Source organism: Salmo trutta, chromosome 1 (assembly GCF_901001165.1).
Source record: "Salmo trutta chromosome 1, fSalTru1.1, whole genome shotgun sequence".
Lineage (NCBI taxonomy): Eukaryota > Metazoa > Chordata > Actinopteri > Salmoniformes > Salmonidae > Salmo > Salmo trutta.
Window position 1 is genome coordinate 37502537 of NC_042957.1, and position 24437 is coordinate 37526973.

The following is a 24437-nucleotide window of genomic DNA, read 5'->3' on the forward strand; positions in this document are numbered from 1 at the left end:
CCAGGCTCCCCTGCTTCCACTGGCTCATCAGGCTCTCATGCCTCAGCTGGTTTGCCAGGCTCCCCTGCCTCAGCCGGTCTGTCAGGTTCCCGCGCATCAGCAGGGGTGACCGGTCCGCTCCTGATCCCCGGGATCGTCCCTTTGGTTGGCGTCCTGCGGCTGGAGCCGAACGCGCCAGGGAAGGGGTACCATCACGTATGCGCTCTCCGGCGCTCTAGGTCGCCATGCTCCCGTGTCTCAGCCGGAATGATAGGTTTCACGCTCTTGCTGCATGAATGTTGTCCACCCAATCAATGGATCAGATAATTAATCTCGTACTGAAAGCATAAACTACAGCTAGCTAGAACTGTAGTGCATAAAATGTGGTGAGTAGTTGACTCAGAAAAAAGACAATAGTTGAACAGTTTAACAAATTCATTTCTTCAAAAATGGAGGAGCAAGAGAGCTGTATTTTGTAGAAAAAAAGTGCTTTCACTTAAATATGCACTATGTAGAAAATTCTAATAGTTCACTTAATTTCATATTGTGACAAAACAAGCAAGTAGAGAATCACTGTACCATCTAAACCTCTGAAATCTGTTTTCCATAACCAAAAATATTGTATTTTCAGCTGTTTGAAGCTGGTGTACAAAACTGAAAATAAATGCAATTTTTTTTTCTAAGAACAGAAAGCATAGAAATAGAGCACATAATACAGATCTAGCACTTCTTAGACTTGCTTTCAATTATGACAGATCTATAACACACATTTCTATTTGGTTGCCAAAAAAAGTTATATTGCAGCTAGCTAGTTTATCTAGCTGCATTATTGTTTGAAGCGCTTTACAATTTATATTATGAAAAGTACTATAGAAGTTGAATAATTTTTTCTCTTTCTCCTGATAGTTTGATATTTCATTGGATGCGGGAGTACAGAACATAGACGCAGCTGTCTAGTATCATATCACTTCACATGATAACAGCAAGAGATCTATCACAGCTGTCGAAAGGAGCAGACCAAAGTGCAGCGTGGTTGTAGTTCCACATTTTATTAAATCCGTGAAACTTTGCAATACATAAATAACTGAATTGACAAAACAAACCGTGATGCAGAGAGAAACAAACACTACTCAAAATATAATAACCCACAAAAACCCAGGAAGAAAAACCCCTACTTAAATATGATCTCCAATTAGAGACAACGAGGTCCAGCTGCCTCCAATTGGAGATCAACCCAAAAAAACAACATAGAAATAGGAAACACTAGAATTTATACATAGAAATACAAAACATAGAAAAACACAAAACCTCCCCTGTCACGCCCTGACCTACTCTACCATAGAAAATAACCTCTTACTATGGTCAGGATGTGACATCTATTGGTTTATTCTTGTGGGGTTTTGGTTTCAATCTAGTGTGTTTTAACACGCGGATGTAATCTCCCATTAGTAACGTTTTAAGAAATCTAGAGACAACCTGCAGGATCATGTTAATCCTTGTAGGAGCACATTAAATTATGCCTGTTTTTTGCAATGACCAAGGGTGTCCACATGAGTGGTGGTACTGTTTTCAAAACTACTGTAATTCAGTAACACTGGAGAGCGCTATGGTTCTTAAAAGAGGGCTACTATCTCTATCAAACAGCTGGAGTAGTGGGAGACTACATGAGAAAAAAGGCATTAAAACCAACCAAACAAAACCAGAGGCAATGAAGTGATATAAATATGTAAGAAGCAGATTGAACCCACTATTTACAGGTAGGCTAATTGTGTCTCTTTTGAAGATTAGCAGTCATTGTTGTTTGTGAACATTTATAAGCATTGAAATTAATGTCCTTTATAATATTTATAACAATTGAACACATTAATAAATAATATGTAATTCAAGTATTCTGGCTTCAATGCTCAATTCACATCATGGCTCCATTTTGTAAGTGTGTTCTGTTCGGTTCATCTGACTGAGTTCGTCAAAGAGATTGCAAAAAAGTCAAATAGTCAAATAGGTTTAGTGAAATGTACACATGTACACTAAGGCAATGCCTAATGGAGATTTTTATTTTTCAAGTCATGGTTTCATCTACCCAAATGCAAACTGTTTAAGTTTTGTTTCTCCAGATTTCTTGCCGTTGGAAAATCGTGTTGTTTTTCAGCAACTGTTTCTCTGTAACTCAAAAGGACCTTTGCACTCACTCCAGTAAGTCTAGTCTGGTTATTGAATGTGTTGGTTGTAGTAGTGGAGATTATTCCCACAGCATAACACCCACTGTGGTCAACACTGAGGCTTTGGCTATGCCATGTTGTGAAACTGGACAAACCTAAATCAGACTGACTCATTTATTGCAATGTACACACAGAGAAAGAACAGGGTTAGCAGAGCTTGGTTCGTTAGTGCGTACAATGGAATTTAAAAAAAAAATGCTTTGCAATGGAACATGAAATGAAAAGTTACTTACTGGACAAGCCGCAGTAGTCCCTCCCTGTTCCAGTCAGTTTTTTTCCTGTTTGGTGCTTAATGAACATGTCCCAGGCCTTTCCTCTTACGCTGTCCAAAGCTGAGTTCTCTCGGGAGGTTGTTCTATTGTCTTTGGCATGCAGAAGAAGGAGGGGCAGAGAAAGAAAGCTATGGCTGAAAGAGAAAGAGTGAGAAAGCAGAGGGGCAGGCTCATTCCTGAAGAGAAAGCAAAATAAGTCAATCTACCTTGGATACAAATAATTGCTTTTACTCTGTGGAAAAGTAGCGACTTTTGGTAGTAAAGGAGGGAAAAAAACAAGCTTGGTTGCCAAAAACATTTCAGACTGTCTTGTCAGAATGGATTCTGATTGGCTGGGAGTAGACCCAGTAGTGGGACGGCCCGATACACTTCCCAACCTCTGGGTTTCAGTTTATCCAAAGTCCATTCCCCCTGGATTTTTGGTTTGAGCCTACGAGTTGCAACTTTCCCTATGTTATACCCTCTCTCTAACCCAATAGCCTTGACAGTGAGAAATGTATGTACCTAGTTCACGTTTAATCCGGAGTAGGCAGGAATGCCACGGAAAAGTCCATAGACTGTGATAAGATACTGCTGGAAGCCTCCCCAGTTGCACTGAGAGAGAGAACGAGAGACAGAGAGTGAGAAAGAGTGGGCGCCACACACACACACACACACACACACACACACACACACACACACACACACACACTGATAGGAGGAGTTGCCTAGACCACTATGTTGGAGTGTGGATCACTTGGTGGCTGACCTGGTCCTCAAGAGACTAGATCCACTTCTGGACATTGCATTAACTCTGGTAAGTCATTTTTCTGTCTCTTACTTTTCAAATTTTTATAATAACAAAAATAATAATACAATTATTGTATAATAATATAGTTGTAATCTATTATTACATTATTGTAAGATATTGCAACATTGCATGTTAACAACTTCTGCAAGTAGTCATGGTTGTAGTCAATAGTAGTAACTTTTGAGCCAGTTGTTGTATGGGTTTGCAGTGTTCTGGCTTGCACTATAAGAGCTTTGTGATTTACATCTGTAAATGAAAAGCTCTCCACGAATGTAATGTATTATTATAGTTGTACATGGCACTTGATGTTTTCAATTGTTCATAATGGGATATCTGTTGCACTGTACTTGTAGTGTATGCAGTTCCTTTTTCTGTTCTCTGGGCCTCTTAAACTCCAATTACCATCTATCCATTGTTCTTTCTCTTCATCCATCCATCTATCCATCCATCCATCCATCCATCCATCCATCCATCCATCCATCTTTCTCCAGTTGTCAGCCATGCTTTCCTTCGCCGCCCTCACCCTCCGTCTAGGGTCCACAGGATGCAGAGGAGGCAGACGCAACCTGGCGACAGTTGTCTCGGGCAACAAGACGTCTCAGTGAGTAGCCTATGACAACGTAATATTACAGTATGTTGGAGTGAAGGTGCCTCATGGAGGTCATGGAGTTTGGTATTGGGGAGTGCTGAATGTTATATTGTGTTTGTTCTTTCTTATTTATTTATTTAACCTTTATTTAACTAGGCAAGTCACTTAAGAACAAATTCTTATTTACAATGACGGCCGACCAAAAGGCAAAAGGCCTCCTGTGGGGACGGGGACTGAGATTAAAAATAAAAAAAATTAAATATAAATATAGGACAAAACACACATCACGATAAGAGAGACAACACTACATAGAGAGAGACCTAAGACAACAACATAGCAAGGCAGCAACACATGACAACACAGCATGGTAGCAACACAACATGGTAGCAGCACAGAACATGGTACCAAACATTATTGGGCACAGACAACAGCACAAAGGGCAAGAAGGTAGAGACAATGAGTGTGTTTATAAGGTATTATGGGCATGTGCTTCATTGAAAATGTTACCAATGTTTCAATGTGGTTGTTCGTTCTATGAGTGTGTTCATAATGCATTATATCAGCTTCATAGAAAGTGTAACTAATGTTACAATGTGGTTGTTCTTGTTCAACACAGGCTGGTGAGGGAAAGGTTGAAAGAGGACTTGGACAAGATGAGGGGCCAGTTTCCTGGCTTCCGGCCAGGTCTGGTAGTGTTGCAGGTGTGTCTTTTACCCTTTTCACATTATCCTGCCAACCCGAACTGTATCGTGCCTGCTTGGATATTTTCTTTTCACTTTGTCCTTTCCAGCACAATTCCAGCAACTGTGGTGGAGGCTTAACGAAGCCGGCTCAGTACAGCTTGCTTACTTCTTAATTATTTTTCTTCTCTTCTAATCCCACACTTCTTCAGATGAGCTTTCGGTAAATGTGTTGATTGTTTTGCTCGCTAGGTGTGAGTGTAATTCTTTGCTTCTGCCTTATAACGCTAGGCTACTTTACTGTTGATTTGTTTTCTAACTGTGAGGTTTCCTCTGTGTAACCCTTCCAAGTCTTAAATAACCTTGCTAAAATATTCAGAGGCCCAATTCATTCAAAATAACAGAATATACAGTGAGTGTACAAATCATTAGGAACACCTACCTAATATTGAGTTGCACCCACATTTGCCCTCAGAACAGCCTCAATTCGTCGGGACATGGACTCAACAAGGTGTCGAAAGTGCTCCATAAGGATGCTGGCCCACGTTGACTCAGATGCTTCCCGCAGTTGGCTCAAGTTGACTGGATGTCCTTTAGGTGGTGGACCATTCTTGATAGACATGAGAAACTGTTGAGTGTAAAAAATGCAGCAGCGTTGCACTTCTTGACACACTCAAACCGGTGTGCCTGGCACCTACTACCATACCCTGTTCAAAGGCACTTCAATATTTTGTCTTGCGCATTCACTCTTTGAATGGGACACATACACAATCCATGTCTCAGTTGTCTCAAGCCTGAAAAATCCTTCTTTAACCTGTCTCCTTCGGTTCAACCCCTTCTGGATTTCACAGGAGACATCAATAAGGGATCATGGCTTTCACCTCAATTCATCTGGTCAGTCTATGTCATGGAAAGAGCAGGTGTTCCTAATGTTTTCAGTGCTCTTTTTTGTTTCAAATTGTAAACATTGTTTTGTTGAGTACATGTATCCCAACACCACAAGTAGATTGTTGTTTTCTATTTCTTAGGTATAGCTTATGTTTTATCATCTACAATGAATCATTTGCATTTAGTTTAATCTCATTTAATCTCTACACTTATTCATCAGTTTGTGCTCAGCTTACTCTGTGGTAGGATAGCTGATATACAGACTTGGGAACATGGTACATGCTTTTTATTTGTTGTTGATGTGTAACTGGAGAGCATTCTAGCTCTGTGTTTAGCATTTGAAGCTGTGTAACTTGATAAAACAACATACATACAGTATATTCTAGTTTTGTTTTGTTAGTAAAATCCTATTTGGTGTGTGCATCTCTAGACGTGTTTAACTATACTTATTTTAAGCAAACCAACATTTGACCAACTGGGGACATTTTGTCCCCACAAGGTCAAATAGTATTTCTAGGGGTTTAAGGTTTAAGGTTAGAATTAGTGTTAGGGTTAGAATTAGGTTTAGGGTTAGGACCTAGGGTTAGTTTTAGGAGCTAGGTTAAGGTTAGGGTAAGGGTTAGGGAAAATAGGATTTTGAATGGGACTGAATTGTGTGTCCGCACAAGGTTAATTATACAGGACTGTGTGTGTGTGTGTTTCAGGTGGGTGACAGAGACGATTCTAACCTCTACATTAGCATGAAGCTAAAAGCCGCAGCTGAGGTAAGCACTGTGGCAGCAGAGCGTCGATAGTAACACATGCTCGCTATTTGATGTATACTTGCAATGAGAATGCTAATGCTAATCACTGCCACCATTTCTATAGATTGGAATCAATGCCAACCATGTCAGACTGCCAAAGACTGCAACAGAGGATGAGGTAAGAAGTACAGCTACTACATTCATGTTATGTTTTGACGAAAGTTTGGACACACCTACTAATTCCAGGGTTTTTCTTTATTTTTACTTGTTTCTCTATTGTAGAATAATAGTGAAGACATCAAAACTATGAAATAACGCATATGGAATCACGTAGTAACCAAAAAATATTTAAAAAATCAAAATATGTTTTATATTTCAGATTCTTCAAAGTAGCCATGATGACAGCTGTCACTGCTGTAGTAGAGAGGTGTAGGCAGGAGGCAGTCGCAGGTTTAGAACTACTGAGTTTATTAAAGCACCATAGATCAAAGCGGGAAGAAACCTAAATGCTGTTGGGCTAAAAATATATCTTCATAAACAAAAAGGCACAGGGCGAACCCAAAGTGCAAAATATAAAGTATTCAGGAAATAGTAGGAGAGATTCCTCTCAGGAAAACAAGTAACATTTGCAATGACTGACAAAGACAAATGGCAGAGGGAGTATGTATACAGTGATAAAGTGGGGATTGGAACCTGGTGTGTGTAATGATGACGAGACAAGTCCGCGCTTGATGAGTGAAGGGCGTTTTCCAGCAGTAGGTTCGGCAGCAGCTAGAAGGCCAGCGACGCCGAATGCCTGAGTTGGACAGGAGGGGGAGCCAAAGCGAAGGCTGGTGTGACAACAGCTTTGCACACTATTGGCATTATCTCAACCAGTTCATGAGGTAGTCACATGGAATGCATTTCAAATAACAGGTGAGCCCTATTAAAAGTTAATTTGTGGAATTTATTTCCTTCTTAATGCGTTTGGCCAATCAGTTGTGTTGTGACAAGGTAGGGGTGGTATACAGAAGATTGCCCTATTTGGTAAAAGACGATGTCCATATTATGGGAAGAACAGCTCAATTAAGCAAGGAGAAATGGCAGTACATCATTGCTTTAAGACATGAAGGTCATTCAATGTGGAAAATGTCAAGAACTTTGAAAGTTTCTTGAAGTGCAGACGCAAAAACCATCAAGCGCTATGATGAAACTGGCTCTTATGAGGACCGCCACAGGAAAGGAAGACCAAGAGTTACCTCTGCTGCAGAGGACAAGTTCATCAGAGTTACCAGCCTCAGAAATTTCAGCCCAAATAAATGCTTCACAGATTTAAAGTACCAGACACATTTCAACATCAACTGTTCAAAGGACACTGCGTGAATCAGGCCTTCCCAATGTCGAATTGCTGCAAAGAAACCACTACTAAAGGACACCATTAATAAGAAGAGACTTGCTTGGGCCAAGAAACACGAGCAGTGGACATTAGACCGAGTCCAAATTAGAGATCTTTGGATCCAACCGTCGTGTCTTTGAGAGATGCAGAGTAAGTGAATGGATAATCTCCACATGTGTGGTTCCCACCGTGAAGCATAAAGATGGTGTGGGGGTGCTTTGCTGGTGACATTGTCAGTGATTTATTTAGAACTCAAGGCACACTTAACCAGCATGGCTACCACAGCATTCTGCAGCGATACGCCATCCCATCTGGCTTGCGCTTAGTGGCACTATCATTTGTTTTTCAACAGGACAATGACCCAACACACCTCCAGGCTGTGTAAGGGCTATTTGACCAAGAAGGAGAGTGATGGAGTGCTGCATCAGGTAACCTGGCCTCCACAATCCCCGACCTCAACCCAATTGAGATGGTTTGGGATTAGTTGGAAAGCGGAGTGAAGGAAAAGCAGCCAACAAGTGCTCAGCATATGTGGAAACTCCTTCAAGACTGTTGGACAAGCATTCCAGTTGAAACTGGTTGAGAGAATGCCAAGAGTGTGCAAAGCTGTCATCAAGGCAAAGGGTGGCTACTTTGAAAAATCTCAAATATTAACTATATTTGATTTGTTTAACACTTTTTTTGTTTACTAGAAAATTGTAAAAATAAAGAAAAACCCTTGAATGACTAGGCGTGCCAAACTTTTGACTGGTATTGTACATGTCCCTATATGGCCAGAGTAGTGTGTGTATTTCAGCCTACTTGGAACACACTGGTTGAATCAACTTTGTTTCTACATAATTTCAATGAAGATACGTTGAACCAACGTGGAATAGACGTTGAATTGATGTTTGTGCCCAGTGGGAAGAGCCTGAACAAGGAGCATCTAAAATAGAACATAGATATGGTTACAACTTTTGGCCCATTTGCATAAGAGGGGCATTGAATCCTCTACCTAAGAAAAAAAATGCAGGCCTTGAAAAGCATTTGAAATATAAAAAATCAAGCAAGTTTGTTATTGTGATTAATCCTCAGATATGAACTTTTAAACAAGTTTGGTATTATTTTAATAATAGGGCTATGTTGTTATTCTGTACTAGCACTTCTTCACCAATCCCTGACCACCACTCTAAAACCTTGGCCTGCACAGGTCCTCCGTAGAATTGTAGAGGTCAATGAGAACCCAGAGGTCCACGGCCTCATTGTCCAGCTGCCCCTGGACTCTATCAACCCCATGGACACAGAGAAGGTGACTAATGCCGTGGCCCCAGAAAAGGATGTGGATGGGTAAGTGCCAACTCTCACAGCCTGCATATGCTACCAGGGGTTGGAACCTAAATAATTTTCCAGTTGTTTCGTTCTGAACAAAACCATTATTTAATTTTTTTCCGTTCCCATGTTTCGACCAGCAAAATAAAGTTCTGAACCAGTTCGAAACCCCCCCCAAGAAGTACCTGTTCATGTAGTTCCTTTCTGTCCTTTTTAAACCTCAGAAATCATTTTTTTTTACATTTAGCTCAACATTAAATTACTTCACCAACCATGCAGTGCGGATAGAGCAGCTTGCTATGGAGCAGACACGCTATAGCTCAGTGAGTTGTTTACAAGTGTCGGGCGCGAGATGCAGCTGAAATTTTGCGGGTAGAGAAAGAGCGTGAGGGTGGACGAGAAGGCTTTGCTTGAAGCGCTGGGCATTTTGTGATGACATGCATTATCTGAATTGGGCCCACAGAATTATGCTTATGGAGGAATGGCTTTTATGGAGGAACTTTGAATGTATTTTAACTTCAGAGTTGGCTTAACGTTGGACCAGAGAAGCTAGCTAGCTAACAAGTGTGTGTGTGTGCAGAGTGGCACCAAAATTAAAAACCCTTCTTACCTTTTTGTAGACAATGGATCTAATGTGAAATGTGATAACTATAGTATCCCTAACTAGCACTGGAAAGGTTAATCCATTCTTCTCTAATTAAAAATCACTCTCCGGATCTTCTGAATCACGTTTGTAACGTCAGTAGCCTACCGCTATGTTTCGGAGGGGGATGGGTAGGTAGCCTACATGTACACATACTAGCAAAGATTTTCAGCTGGCAGGCAGAAAATGGAATAAGTTTCTGATTGACAAAAAGGGAGGGCTTTGCATAGGTGCTTTGTTGCATTTTTTGTGGCACTAGAAAAAAATGCCTGGATAAAATACTTTATTAACCGGTTCAGATGCTTATAAAATAACAGTTATGTTCCGGAACAGTATAGATCACTTTCGTACCGGGTTCTGATCCTGTTTGTTGATGCCTTTCTTTTACAGTTTTCAGTTCTGTTCCCTGAACCGGTTCCAACCCGTGTATGCTACTATTGATAATAACATCGAAACATACTATCACTATTACTATTGTTTGTACTGTGAGTAGTAGGCCTACTGATACTTCTGTTACTAATAACTTACACGGTCACACCTTTCACAATTCGCTCATAGTGGCAGTGAGGAGCTGTTTGTCACCAGGGTTTTTAAGTAATCAATCGTTTACTTTTTTACACTTAAGAAATACTTAGATATTAACACAGTGTACAGTCGTGGCCAAAAGTTTTGAGAATGACACAAATATTAATTTTCACAAAGTTTGCTGCTATAGTGTCTGAAGTATAATTATAAGTATTTCAAGTGTCAATGGCTTTTATTGACAATTACATGAAGTTGATGCAAAGAGTCAATATTTGCAGTGTTGACCCTTCTTTTTCACGACCTCTGCAATCCGCCCTGGCATGCTGTCAATTAACTTCTGGGCCACATCCTGACTGATGGCAGCCCATTCTTGCATAATCAATGCTTGGAGTTTGTCAGAATTGTGAGTGAGCCCACTCCCTTGGCTGAGAAGCAACCCCACACATGAATGTGGTCTCAGGATGCTTTACTGTTGGCATGACACAGGACTGATGGTAGCACTCACCTTGTCTTCTCCGGACAAGCTTTTTTCCGGATGCCCCTATTCAATCGGAAAGGGGATTCATCAGAGAAAATGACGTTACCCCAGTCCTCAGCAGTCCAATCCCTGTACCTTTTGCAGAATATCAGTCTGTCTCTGATGTTTTTCCTGGAGAGAAGTGGCTTATTTGCTGCCCTTCTTGACACCAGGCCTTCCTCCAAAAGTCTTTGACTTCCTGCTGCCATTCCTGAGCAAGCTCTGTACTGGTGGTGCCCCGATCCCGCAGCTGAATCAACTTTAGTAGACGGTCCTGGCGCTTGCTGGTCTTTCTTGGGTGCCCTGAAGCCTTCTTCACAACAATTCAACCGCTCTCCTTGAAGTTCTTGATGATCCGATAATTGGTTGATTTAGGTGAAATCTTACTGGCAGCAATATCCTTGCCTGTGAAGACCTTTTTGTGCAAAGCAATGATGACGGCACGTGTTTCCTTGCAGGTAACCATGTTTGACAGAGGAAGAGCAATGATTCCAAGCACCACCCTCCTTTTGAAGCTTCCAGTCTGTTATTCGAACTCAATCAGCATGACAGAGTGATCTCCAGCCTTGTCCCCGTCAACACTCACACCTGTGTTAACAAGAGAATCACTGAGATGATGTCAGCTGGTCCTTTTGTGGCAGGGCTGAAATGCAGTGGAAATGTTTTTGGTGGATTCAGTTAATTTGCATGGCAAAGAGGGACTTTGCAATTAATTGCAATTCATCTGATCACTCTTCATAACATTCTGGAGTATATATATATATTTTTTTCCACCTTTATTTAACCAGGTAGGCAAGTTGAGAACAAGTTCTAATTTACAATTGCGACCTGGCCAAGATAAAGCAAAGCAGTTCGACAACATACAGGTGCACTAACTGCAAACTGTATATGCAAATTGCCATCATACAAACTGAGGCAGCAGACTTTGTGAAAATGTATATTTGTGTCATTCTCAAAACTTTTGGCCACGACTATATAGTTATTTATATTTGAGGGACAAACCTAATTTTAGCACAAGAGAGTCATTATACTGCACTTGCACTCCAGCAGCCTATTAGCACAATGGACTCTGTTGACCTGTCTTGAGATTAACGTGACCTGCTGAAATCAGTCTCTGTTTAGTTTAATTTAATTAAATTGTTTAGTTTAATTTTGTTTAATTTAATTGTCCTTGATTTTCTGAACAAGAGATAAGTCTGTCACCCGCTAATATCGTAAATATATAAAATATATGTTTATTGGTCATAATGCTGACAAAAAAATGACAAAAATCTGTCATTCTGCCCCTGAACAAGGCAGTTAACCCACTGTTCCTAGGCCGTCATTGTAAATAACAATTTGTTCTTAAATGTCTTGCCTAGTTAAATAAAGATGAAAAATAAAAAAAATTAAATAAAATAATAATAAGCGTTTCCCCACCCAACACACACACACACCACCACTACGACCCCCCCCCCCCCCCAAAACAATTCCCAAACACATTAAAAAAAACACTTTCACACACACCACACCCACTCCCTGAGGCTCTGGTCTCTTCCAGTTCCATCTGACTCCCTTTGGTCTGGTTTCAGCCACCATGATTTGTGCTGTCTTGCGAACTTCTATGGTCATGTCCATTTGGGCATTTGGTCAAAAGAAGTGCACTACAAAGGGAATTTGGTGCCATTTGGGACACAGACCTCCTATGGGCAAATAGTGCACTATCTTTGTTTTAGTGTGTACACAGCTGTTTGATTCAAGCACTGGTGTGTAACTAGAGCAAATATATTGAGGGTACGTGATCGAGCTAGCGCATCAGTAAGATTTGTTGGAGGCGACAGAGTGGACTCTTTGAAGGGGTTTGGATAGTGTTTAGGCAGACTTGTACAAGTCATTTCTCACACTTTTGGGAGAGCTTGGAAATTAAGCTGTTCCAATTTAGACAAACTGGTCCAATTTAGGCGAGTGATGAGTAAAATTGATTCCTTGTCCACATCTTAGGGCAGTAGTGGTTTGTTCTGCAGGTCGTATAAACTATGACACAAATCAGAGGAGGCCCCAATATCAATCCATGTCCCCAAAATACCTTACGCCGATTGGGAGTTTAGAACATTTCCGGAAGCTCTCAGTTTATGGAAGTGTGTGTGTCTGGTTTAGTCGGCATTGTTTGTTTGATTGTGTTTCTGTTTTATCGAGAGAGAGAGCGAGAGTGTGGGGTGGGGGATCAAGTGAGAGAGAGATGCTACCTATTCCTTAGCATCCGTTGCATGTGAAATGTGATGGTATAGATGTGTGTGTGTGTGTGTGTGTGTGTGTGTGTGTGTGTGTGTGTGTGTGTGTGTGTGTGTGTGTGTGTGTGTGTGTGTGTGTGTGTGTGTGTGTGTGTGTGTTCTCAGGCTGACCAGTATCAACGCGGGGAAGCTCTCTCGGGGGGACCTGCAGGACTGTTTCATCCCCTGTACTCCTAAAGGCTGCATGAAGCTCATTAGTCAGACAGGTGAGGGTCACACACCTCTTATTGTTGCCATGGAGATTATTGTATAGTAGCCGAACGATACACAAACACTTCCCTTCAAACACACATAAGCACGAAACTGGATACTTAAAGGCAGTATAGAGTTTTCCCTTGTTTAGGAAGCTTGTCAGGGTCTTAATTGGGTTTGTGCTTTACTGACAAATGTATCATACTGTATGACCGGACCTGACAATATTTACATTATATAACATTATAAAATAAAAATGGACGTTATAATAAAAAAAATCATTACTTAAAAATTGCCAAGTGTGTGTGTGTGTGTGTGTGTGTGTGAGAATCAAATGGAGCAATGTGTAATGGTCACCAATTTTATCTGCACGTATAGGCACGTCAGTGGCAGGGAAGAACGCTGTGGTGATTGGCCGTAGCAAGATTGTGGGAGCGCCTATGCACGACCTCCTTCTATGGAGCCATGCAACCGTGACCACCTGTCATTCCAAAACAACTGACCTGGCTGCACAAGTAACACCATCTAACCTGACCCCAGATCTGTGTGCGCTGTCTTGCCAACTGCATTGCTGTCATTTGGTGTGACAATGATAGAAATAAAGAGATGGCAGAACAGCACAAACATATCTGGAATCAGGCTAGCATCCCATCCCCTTCTTGAACAATTTTCCAAGTGCGTCCTATCATCACTTGGTTGAAAGTTCACGTCCTTCCTCTCACTGATTTTTTTACTGCATCTGTTGAAGCATGAAATGGTCCCCTCTTGTAATCGACACCTCCTCTTGAATCCTTGACCATCAGTTAGTGCACCTGTTTTTTAATAGATCCAAAATTGTTATAAACTTGGTTTCATCAGCTAACTCCACAAATGTGCTCAGTGATGTTCTATTTGGCTAAGCACCTTTATTTAGGTGTAATACGTGTGTAAAAATATTTATACTGTATATACCGAACAAAAATATAAAAGCAACGTGCAACAATTTCAAAGATTTTACTGAGTTACAGTTCATAGAAGGAAACCAGTCAATTGAAATAAATTAATTAGGCCCTAATTTATGGATTTCATGACTGGGCAATGGGCGCAGCCAGCCAATCAGAATGAGTTTTTCCACTCAAAAAGGCTACAGACAGAAATACTCCTCAGCACCAGAGAAATATGTTTTTGTGCATATGGAACATTTATGGAATCTTTTATTTCAGCTCATGAAACATGGGACCAACACTTTTACATGTTGTGTTTATATTTTTGTTCAGTATGTACACAACCGTTCAAAAGTTTGGGGTCACTTAGAAATGTCCTTGTTTTTGAAAGAAAATCAATTTTTTTGTCCATTAAAATAACATCATATTGATCAGAAATACAGTGTAGACATTGTTAATGTTGTAAATGACTATTGTAGCTGTAAACGGCAATTTTTTTTATGGAATATCTACATAGGCGTACGGAGTCTCAACGTCAACAGTGAAGAGGCGACTCCAGGATGCTGGCCTTCTAGGCAGAGTTCCTCTGTCCAGTGTCTGTGTTCTTTTGCCCATCTTAATCTCTTCTTTTTATTGGCCAGTCTGAAATATGGCTTTTTCTTTGCAACTCTGCCTAGAAGGCCAGCATCCTGGAGTCGCCCCTTCACTGTTGACGTTGAGACTGGTGTTTTGCGTGGACTATTTAATGAAGCTGCCAGCTGAGGACTTCTGAGGCTTCTGTTTCTCAAGCTAGACACTAATGTACTTGTCCTCTTGCTCAGTTGTGCAACGGGGCTTCACACTCCTCTTTCTATTCTGGTTAGAGCCAGTTTGTGCGGTTATGTGAAGGGAGTAGTGCACAGCGTTGTACCAGATCTTCTGTTTCTTGTCAATTTCTCACATGGAATAGCCTTCATTTCTCAGAACAAGAATAGACTGACGAATTTCAGAAGAAAGTCCTTTGTTTCTGTCCATTTTGAGCCTGTAATCGAACCCACAAATACTGATGCACCAGATACTGAAATAGTCTAAAGAAGGCCAGTTTTATTGCTTCTTTAATCAATACAACAGTTTTCAGCTGTGCTAACATAATTGCAAAAGGTTTTTCTAATGATCAATTAGCCTTTTAAAATGATAAACTGTGATTAGCTAACACAACGTGCCATTGGAACACAGGAGTGATGGTTGCTGATAATGGGCCTCTGTACGCTTATGTAGATATTTCATTAAAAATGTGCCATTTCCAGCTACACAATAGTCATTTTCAACGTTAACAATGTCTACACTGTTTTTCTGATCAATTTGCTTTTCTTTCAAAAACAAGGACATTTCTAAGTGACCCCAAACTTTTGAACTGTAGTGTGTGTGTATATATATATATATATATATATATACATACATACATACATACATACATACGTACGTACATACATACGTACGTACATACATACGTACGTACATACATACGTACGTACGTACATACATACATACACACGTATTCAGATCCCAATTTTTTTTCCTTACAGCCTTATTCTAAAATGTATTAAATTATACATTTTTCCTCATCAATCTACATACAATACCCCATAATGACAAAGCAAAGACAGGTATTTAGAAATGTTTGCAAATGTATTAAAATTAAAAACAGAAATACCTTATTTACATAAGTATACAGACACTTTGCTACGAGATTGAGCTCAGGTGCATCCTGTTTCCATTGATCATCATTGAGATGTTTCTACAACTTGGAGTCCAACTGTGGTAAATTCAATTGATTGGATGTGATTTGGAAAGGCACACACCTGTCTATATAAGGTCCCACAGTTGACAGTGCATGTCAGAGCAAAAACCAAGCCATGAGGTCGAAGGAATTGTCCGTAGAGCTCCGAGACAGTACAAAGTGACAATCGGGAGTAGGCTACAGTACTAAGAGCATAACATTTCCACACCCTAATTGTAGTCTAACAAATGCCCAAATGGAGATAGTGAAAATAGAAATCTCTTGATTTATCAAGACCAGTCCCCATGCTTGTCTCAGAGCAGCGCGAAACGGTGCCAAAATAGCTGTAGGCTATTGCTTCAAATCCTATTGCTTCTAACTTCAATATGATCTTTAAATAAATAAGACCTACACCACTTTTATAAGGACATTACTCAACACTAGTGAGACTCATGTCGCCTACGGTAGGCCACCAGTATATCGGAAAATATTTTTTTCAATGACGTGACTCTCCGCCAAATAATTAGATTTAGAGGATTGGAGTATTCTAAATTAATATCTAAGGGGCATTTTTCATTAGGGCAAATCTGATCTGTGAGAATATCTAAGGGTCTTTTATATCATTCTAAATTCATTAATAGTAATAATCGATTTGTTTAAAAAAACAATATTTTGGAAATTATTTCATTTTCAAATAACCTAAAGTGAGTGAGGAAAAAGGCCATTCTTGAACATGGGGTGAGACATTCTTACTAATTTGTAAATAAAGCCAGTTTGTTATTTAGAATTAGTTATTTCTGTTTTTAGAGGGAGAGAAACCAAAAGCCTCATGGGTCTCCCATTCACGGCTGGCACGGGTATCGAACTAGCATCTGTAGCAACGCAGTTTGCACTGTGTTGCAGTGTCTTAGACCGCTGCAACACTCGGGAGGCCCCATTCACAACGTTTTTAATGCTGATCAATTGCCTTGGATTTATAGGATTTGAAGCACAAAGTATCAAAATATAGAGAGGTGATGGCAAGAGTCTATTGTCCTATTGTCCATAATGGGCTATTATAATACATGGTGTCCAGGTCAGTGTAACCAAAGCATTTCTTTATTAAAGACTATCAGAAAGAATGTTGGTACTTATTTATTTTGATCCAAAGCTATGAATGAGTGAGTCACTCAGCTTTATGTAGGTGCTGATATAACATCTACGTTTATTTGTCACATGCACAGGATACAGAAGATGTAAACTGTACAGTGAAATGGTTACTTGCATAGTTGCAATTTAAAAAAACTAAGTGTCCAGATAAAAATATTTTCGAAATATTTTCAAATTATTAGATGACACTTACACGAGAAACTTGTCTAAATTGATGTGTCACGTGAAGGAAATGCTCTAACCACCCCCAGCCTCATCTAGCTAAGTGGACGGGTCATTATTAACTAGACATGTAGACATGTTAATGAAATACAATAGATGGCCATAATCACCTGCCTAACTTAATGGGTCATGTAATTATCTGGTTAAGTGAACTCTTTTGTTTAGACATGTAGCTAGCTAGCTGAACAATGAACCGCCGTAATCCCAAACCATACTACTACCAATACAAACATTGTCATAGCTGTAGTATGAATCTGCAGGTAGCTAAAGCTAACACCTGGGTTCAATGTTAGCTAGCTAACCTTAGGCTATAACTAGCAATGCAAATGGATTTCTGAATCAAATTATATTACTACACAGATCATACATGTATGGTTGTGTTAAGTCACTCCTGTTGACACTGACAGTGGTGTGTGCAGAAAGTGGCCCATCACTTTTTCTAATTGATTTTGTCGATAGCGCCTGCTAAATTCAGGGCATCAATGTTGTTGAGAAAAGTAGCAAAAACTTTGTAGTTCTCAGTGGGTAATTCTCTCTCTCTCTCTCTCTCTCTCTCTCTCTATATATATATATATCTATATCTATCTATATATATATATATATATATATATGCACAGACACTCTCTCTCTCTATATATGTATATATACACACATGTATATGCACAGACACTCTCTCTATATATGTATATATATATGCACAGACACTCTCTCTCTGTATATGTATATATATACACATATATATATATATGCAGACACTCTCTCTCTCTCTCTCTCTCTCTCTCTCTCTCTCTCTCTCTCTATATATATATATATATATATATATATGTATATATACACACACACACAGTATGTGTCCATTACAATCTAGGCAAGAATCTAAATGCATGATTTGTCACCAGAACTTGAAAACATGTGAATAAAACAGTAAATACATTATGCTCCATATATACGGTGTGCTGTAGTAAAAAAATGACATAAAATCAACAAAGCGCCTATGCAAAGCTCTCTCTGTCACTCAGAAACGTAGTTCAGTGTCTGCCTACCAGCTAAACATCTTTGCCAGTGTGTGAGCGTGTGTAGGCTTCCTGTCCCTCCCCCGCCGTAGCATAGGCTACTGTAGCCTACTGACGTTACAAACGTGATTTAGAAATTAGGGAGAGATTTGTAATTAGAGAAGAATGGATTAACTTTTTCAATTCTAGTTAAGGATACTACAGTTAACACGTTTCCTATTGGATGTATTAATTACAAGAAGGTAATACCTGTTTTTATTTGAATTTGGGTGCCGTTTTGCACACACAAACTTGTTAGCTAGCTTTGGTCCAACGTTACACTTGTCTGCCCAATGTAAACAACTATAGAAGCTGCTTTATCCACACTGATTGGTGAAGTGATTTAATATCAAGCTAAATGTGGAACTGCTGGTCTGAACTGTGGAACGGAACAAATATAATAATGGTTCTGTTCAGAGCAAAACGGTTGGAAAATAACTTCGGTTCCAACCCCTGGTTAAAACATATTTTATAAGATGTAAAGATGTACCCTAAAACAATAAGACTGAGCGCTAAAAGGTCAAAATCTACGTGAATGTATGACATTTGAACCCTTTTCCAGGTGGGAAGGGCAGACATATTGGTGGTGGGTGCAGGCAAGGCAGAGATGGTGAAAGGCGAGTGGTTGAAGGAGGGTGCTGTGGTTATCGACTGTGGCATCAACCACATCCCAGGTATGTATAACAACCGTTTTCTCAATCACAACCCAAGGGCTACATCCCAGTAGTCTTGAATAGCATCCAGTGTCCATACAGATCATTGGTGATGAAGAGGAGGAGAAGAAGCCATTTAACACTTTTAGAACGAAGCAGATGTCTCCTTTTAAATTCTTCCTTGTCTTCTGCTTTAGTCAACTTGTCATTAATGCAACAATGTGATGTTGAATGTAGAAAGTCCAGTAGCCAGGCTACTGCTTGGGTTCTCAGTGACCCTCAACTTCAGCCTTTTGAACTTTGACCCTGACCATTTGACCCCACAGATAACAGCAAAGACAATGGGATGCGAGTGGTGGGGGACGTGCATTACCCCTCTGCCAAGGAGAAGGCTGGGTTCATTACCCCTGTGCCCGGGGGAGTGGGACCAATGACCGTTGCTATGCTCATGGAGGTAGGCTGTCATAAATTCAATTCTATTACTTTTGAGTGTTTTTCGGGCTAAAAAGTGCATTCAATTTACTTTCCCACATGAATGTCAAACAGACTTATTTTGGCTTTTTGCATTTGTGTAGATATAAGTTTTGTTTTAAAATAATTTGTCTGAAACAAATTTTAGCTATATTATAATGCACAGACACTTATTTTGAGCCAAGGGGAACAATGAACCTTTCTGATTAAATTGTTTTAGTTTCCTCTCTAAGATAAAGATACTAAATCAATACAAAATAATAGATAGGACTTTTTCTTGTTCGTACATGTTCTTGCCAGTCTATTTTATAGGAATTACCACATAAATATCCCTGCCTTGGCTGCTTGTAGCTATTATTTTTTGTCATTTTGCCAACAACACTGAAGTACATCTATTATTGGTTAATGTAATTAAAATGGAGGCCCTAGTTATGCAGTAGCTATTACTGCGAAAAAAATGTCATGCTATTGTTTGAGGAGAGCGCCTAACAACAAAACAGTTTTTTCATTGTGATAGGATAGGTGAAATGTGTAATTACATTCTGAAATCTTGCTCTGATTTATCATCCAAAGTGTCCCAAAGATAACATGAAGTTGTCAATGGCGTGCGTACTGGGAGCGGAGTCAGCTGCAGGAGAGCAGAGAGTTGTGAACAGGCGCACACTTTATTGAGGCAAGAGAAACCAACAGACGGACGCCACTGCGTCAAAACCTCCAGCCAATTGGCAAAAGTGCAAAACGTGCAAACAGTCACAATAATTATGTTCAAACAAATAAACATACTTCGTGATAAACCATGGAACAAACGAACACTAGTCTAGCGCGTCAAAATTGACACGTAACACAAAACAATTTCACACAAAGACAAGAGGGGGAACAGAGTATTAAATATATGTAGTGTGATTGGGGAATGAAAACCAGCTGTGCAGGGAACAAGACAAAACAAATGGATAAATGAAAAATGGAGCAGCGATGGCTAGAAAGCCGGTGACGTCGACCGCCGAACGCCGCCTGAACAAGGAGAGGAGCCAACTTCGGCGGAAGTCGTGACAGAAGTGTTGTTTTGTTAGATAAAATCGTTTTTCATATCCTAAAAAGGTCCATATAGCATGCACGATCGATTTTGTATTTCCACTTGTTCATTTTGTAAAGAAAGGAATCTGTGAAAATCTCACCCTAAACGTTGTTTCAAACGAGTCAAATCACTTTCGAATCTATTCCTCAGAGATACTAGAAGCTAACAAGACTTTACTATTTCATTAGGAGTGTAGTATATCCTATAGGACACCATATTTGGTCAGAGAGCGACGCCTTCATGGCACGCCAATGATGCGGTGGCCATCACTTGAACGGCTAGATCTTTGTCAAATAAGCACCATTCGGGGTCAAACAAAGCTAGATAGATAGCCAATGAGCTGGGCTTTACGGGAGTATCATGTATATGGGAAACCATGTATATGTCGTAAAATGTAGTTTCTAACCTTGTACTACAGCATGCCTTTTCATTTGGGACAAAAATTATAAGGATATTCAGAGTTATGTAGTTATGAAAACTGGTTGTTTTGCAAATGTGGAACTTATAATACGGCTACTAATACTTGGAAAGCTAAATCAAAGTCCAAGTATACAGATTTGATGATATTCTTGCATAAAAATGTAATATGAATGTGAATGTCTCCTTTGCGATTTGCCCAAATGTACCTGGGGACTTCACACTAAACGTTTCGAGGTTCAGTCATACTTGAAGTTATCCATCTGAAACTTTGCCATCTTGTGGACACTATCGGAATTACAACCAGAGTGATGGCTATAACAGTGACCTTTCTCTTGCATTTCAAAGATGGTGGTAAAAAAATACTGGTTGTTTTTTTTCTTTGTATTTTCTTCAACCATATATATTGTGTTATATTCTCCTACATTCAATTCACATTTCCACAAACTTCAAAGTGTTTCCTTTCAAATGGTACCAAGAATATGCATGTCCTTGCTTCAGGGCCTGAGCTACGGGCAGTTCGCTTTGGGTATGTCATTTAGGCGAAAATTGAAAATTTTATAGGGCTATCCCTATAAAAAATAAAAACAACAACTGTTAACTATTTAATCTCGTGTTTTCTTTCTTTGTAATTTCTAGAACACTGTCCAGAGTGCAAAGCGCTTTCTCAAGACGTACCAGCCAGGAAAGTGGAACATTTCCTACACCAAGCTAAAGCCACAGAAACCTCAACCCAGGTATAGACTTGATATCCTTGCTACATCTTCACACAATTTAGAGGACTTGCCACAGTTGTGCCTTTTACACTTATCTCAAATGAATTTATGTTTCATATAGGTGACCCCGTGATAATCAGTAAATTAAATGATGAATCAATCGATCAGTCAGCCATTTAGTCAGTCAGTCAGCCAATACAGCTATATTTTTATATTGCTCCTACATTATCATTTTGACATTAACTAAGGGTCAAGTCTTAACAGTAGTGGCCATAAGGACACAAACACATTAGTAAAGAGAACGGGGAGAATTGGCATCACTGTAGGCCTACATCAGTATGATGTCATTTATGAGATCAAAGAATCTCTCTACATGCTGTAGCTAGTGTAAACTTTTTCAGTGACACCGCGATCGCACACTCCTTCACGCCAAAGACAATTGGCCGTCTGGCCCGGGAGGTTGGCCTCTTCTCAGAGGAGGTGGAGCACTACGGGACGACCCGAGCCAAAGTTCGTCTGGAGGCCTTGAACCGCCTCAAGACACAGCCTGATGGGAAATATTTGGTGGTCACAGGGTAAGGGTAGTAAAACTTGAAAGACTGGGCTCAATGGGACAGTATGCAATACTCTAGGTCACATCACATACTGATATGCAGTATGTGTACCAATTAACATTGGCACGGAAAGGTCATTATGAGCCTGTATGGGATATGCCCTGGCCTCTGTGCCCGGAAATGGCAAATGTTTTATGCCAAATGGCACAGCATCGTATCTGTAAGTCCTTTGACTTCCTCCTTGCAGGATCACACCCACGCCACTGGGTGAGGGAACAACAACCACCACCCTGGGGTTGGCACAGGCCCTAGGGGCACACCTTCATGTCAACAGTTTTGCCTGTGTGCGCCAACCCAGCCAGGGCTCAAACTTTGGCGTCAAAGGTGAGTTTTTTGTTTACTAAACATACTGCTTGGTGTTTCTGTCTTTGAAATAATTTTGCCACTGGATTACCCAGTTGTTAATTTGTTTTAAGAAATATATCAATCTAACCAATTTATCTGACAAATCACAAGCATTTAACTGCCGAATCAAAATAAACACACGAAAGCATACTCGGTTGTTGTTGTGTAGTCTCATACACATACACAAATCTTCCACATATAAAAAGCACATTATTTTTTGCAAAACTTAAAGTGAACCACGTGTTTCTCAAGTTAAGTTTCGGCCCTCAAAGTGTACTCTGTATACCCCTTGTCATAAACCATTATTTATGGATTTGTAAATAGTTTGTTAATGATTTATTAATAATTACTCCATTATTTGTAAAGATAGTTATACACACATGTATAAACAATTATAAATGATGTACTTTGATTATAACTTCTATGTAGGTGGTGCTGTTGGAGGTGGTTATTCCCAAGTCATTCCTATGGAAGAGGTATAGCACTTTCTCCTCCCTTAGATACATCTATGTTCACATTTGAGTGTAGTCTTTCAATCTGTTCTACCTCACTGATTCCAGGTCAGTCTCCACCTCACCAGTGACACACAAGCTGTCATGGCAGCCAGTAGCCTGGTGGTGGACACCATCAATGCACGTGTGTTATCCGAGTCAACACAGTCAGATAAGGTAATAAAAAACAATATCATATTTGTCCCAATATTATTTGGTCTCTCTATTTGAAAATCCTATTTTAATTGTTCTTTACTTTGTTTACTAGGAAATTATGTGGTATGTGTGCTTTCTGTTACTTCCAAGGCAAAACTTGGTAACTGCATGATTTAAAAGTGCTCCATTACATTACTCACACTAAAAACAGAAGGGAATCATTATAGAATGTTTTATTTTATTATAAAATTGTCTTCAAAAGTATTCACACCTCTTGACTTTTTACACCTTTTGTTATGTTACAACGCGGGATTAACATGTATTTAATGATAATTTTTTTGTCAATGATCCACACACAATATGTCATCTGAAAGTGGAAAAAAAAATACAACACAAATATATCTTGATTAGATAAGTATTCAACCCCCTGAGTCAATACATGTTAGAATCACCTTTTGCAGCTATTACAGCTGTGAGTGTTTTGGGGTAAGTCTCTAAGAGCTTTGCATACCTGGATTGTACAATATTTGCCCATTGTTCTTATCAAAATTCTTCAAGCTCTGTCAAGTTGGTTGATCATTGCCAGATAGCCATTTTCAAGTCTTGCCATAGATTTTCAAGCCAATTTACAGTACCAGTCAAAAGTTTGGACACACCTACTCATTCTAGGGTTTTTCTTTATTTTTACTATTTTCTACATTGCAGAATAATAGTGAAGACATCAAAACTATGAAATAACACATATGGAATCATGTAGTAACCAAAAAAGTATTAAACAAATCAAAATATATTTTATATTTGAGATTCTTCAAAGTAGCCACCATTCCTTGATGACAGCTTTGCACGCTCTTGGCATTCTCTCAATTTCTTTGCCACATTTTTTGCAGCATTACTTTAGTGCCTTATTGCAAACAGGATGCATGTTTTGAAAGACTGTTATTCTGTACAGGCTTCCTTCCTTTCACTCTGTCATTTAGGTTAGTATTGTGGAGTAACTACAATGTTGTTGATCCATCCTCAGTTTACTCCTCTCATAGCCATTAAACTCTAACTGTTTTAAAGTCACCATTGGCCTCATGGTGAAATCCCTGTATGGTTACCTTCGTCTTCGGCAACTGAGTTAGGAATTGTATTGATACACCATCCAAAGCGTAATTGATAACGTCACCATACTCAAGATATTCAGTCTGCTTTTTTTATTTTCACCCATCTACCAATAGGTGCCCTTTTTTTGCGAGGCTTTGGAAAACCTCCCTGGTCTTTGTGGTACAGAGATGAGTAATCTTTCAAAAATCATGTTACCCCTAATATTGCACACAGAGTGAGTCCATACATCTTATTATGTGACTTGTTAAGCACATTTTTACTCCTGTACTTATTTAGGCATGCCATAACAAAGGGGTT

At 39.7% G+C, this 24437-nt stretch overlaps 1 protein-coding gene across 4 annotated transcripts in view; it reads left to right on the forward strand.

Moving 5' to 3' along the window:
• Positions 1-1311: 1311 nt before the first annotated feature.
• The window catches only part of LOC115195466 (C-1-tetrahydrofolate synthase, cytoplasmic), a 58184-nt gene continuing 35058 nt past the window's right edge, over positions 1312-24437 (forward strand). The window contains exons 1-16 of one of the 4 annotated variants that reach the window (XM_029755336.1): positions 1312-1736; positions 2094-3266; positions 3752-3861; positions 4466-4550; positions 6122-6181; positions 6285-6338; positions 8725-8861; positions 12904-13004; positions 13369-13505; positions 18658-18769; positions 19075-19202; positions 21351-21448; positions 21829-22002; positions 22229-22365; positions 22816-22862; positions 22947-23054. In XM_029755336.1, the coding sequence (XP_029611196.1) occupies positions 3761-3861; positions 4466-4550; positions 6122-6181; positions 6285-6338; positions 8725-8861; positions 12904-13004; positions 13369-13505; positions 18658-18769; positions 19075-19202; positions 21351-21448; positions 21829-22002; positions 22229-22365; positions 22816-22862; positions 22947-23054 (1479 nt within the window). In that variant the 5' untranslated portion in view covers positions 1312-1736; positions 2094-3266; positions 3752-3760. Of the gene's footprint in view, positions 3267-3751; positions 3862-4465; positions 4551-6121; positions 6182-6284; positions 6339-8724; positions 8862-12903; positions 13005-13368; positions 13506-17918; positions 18299-18657; positions 18770-19074; positions 19203-21350; positions 21449-21828; positions 22003-22228; positions 22366-22815; positions 22863-22946; positions 23055-24437 lie in introns of those variants that run through there. The other 3 variants (XM_029755328.1, XM_029755356.1, XM_029755346.1) reach the window with 3 other exon arrangements.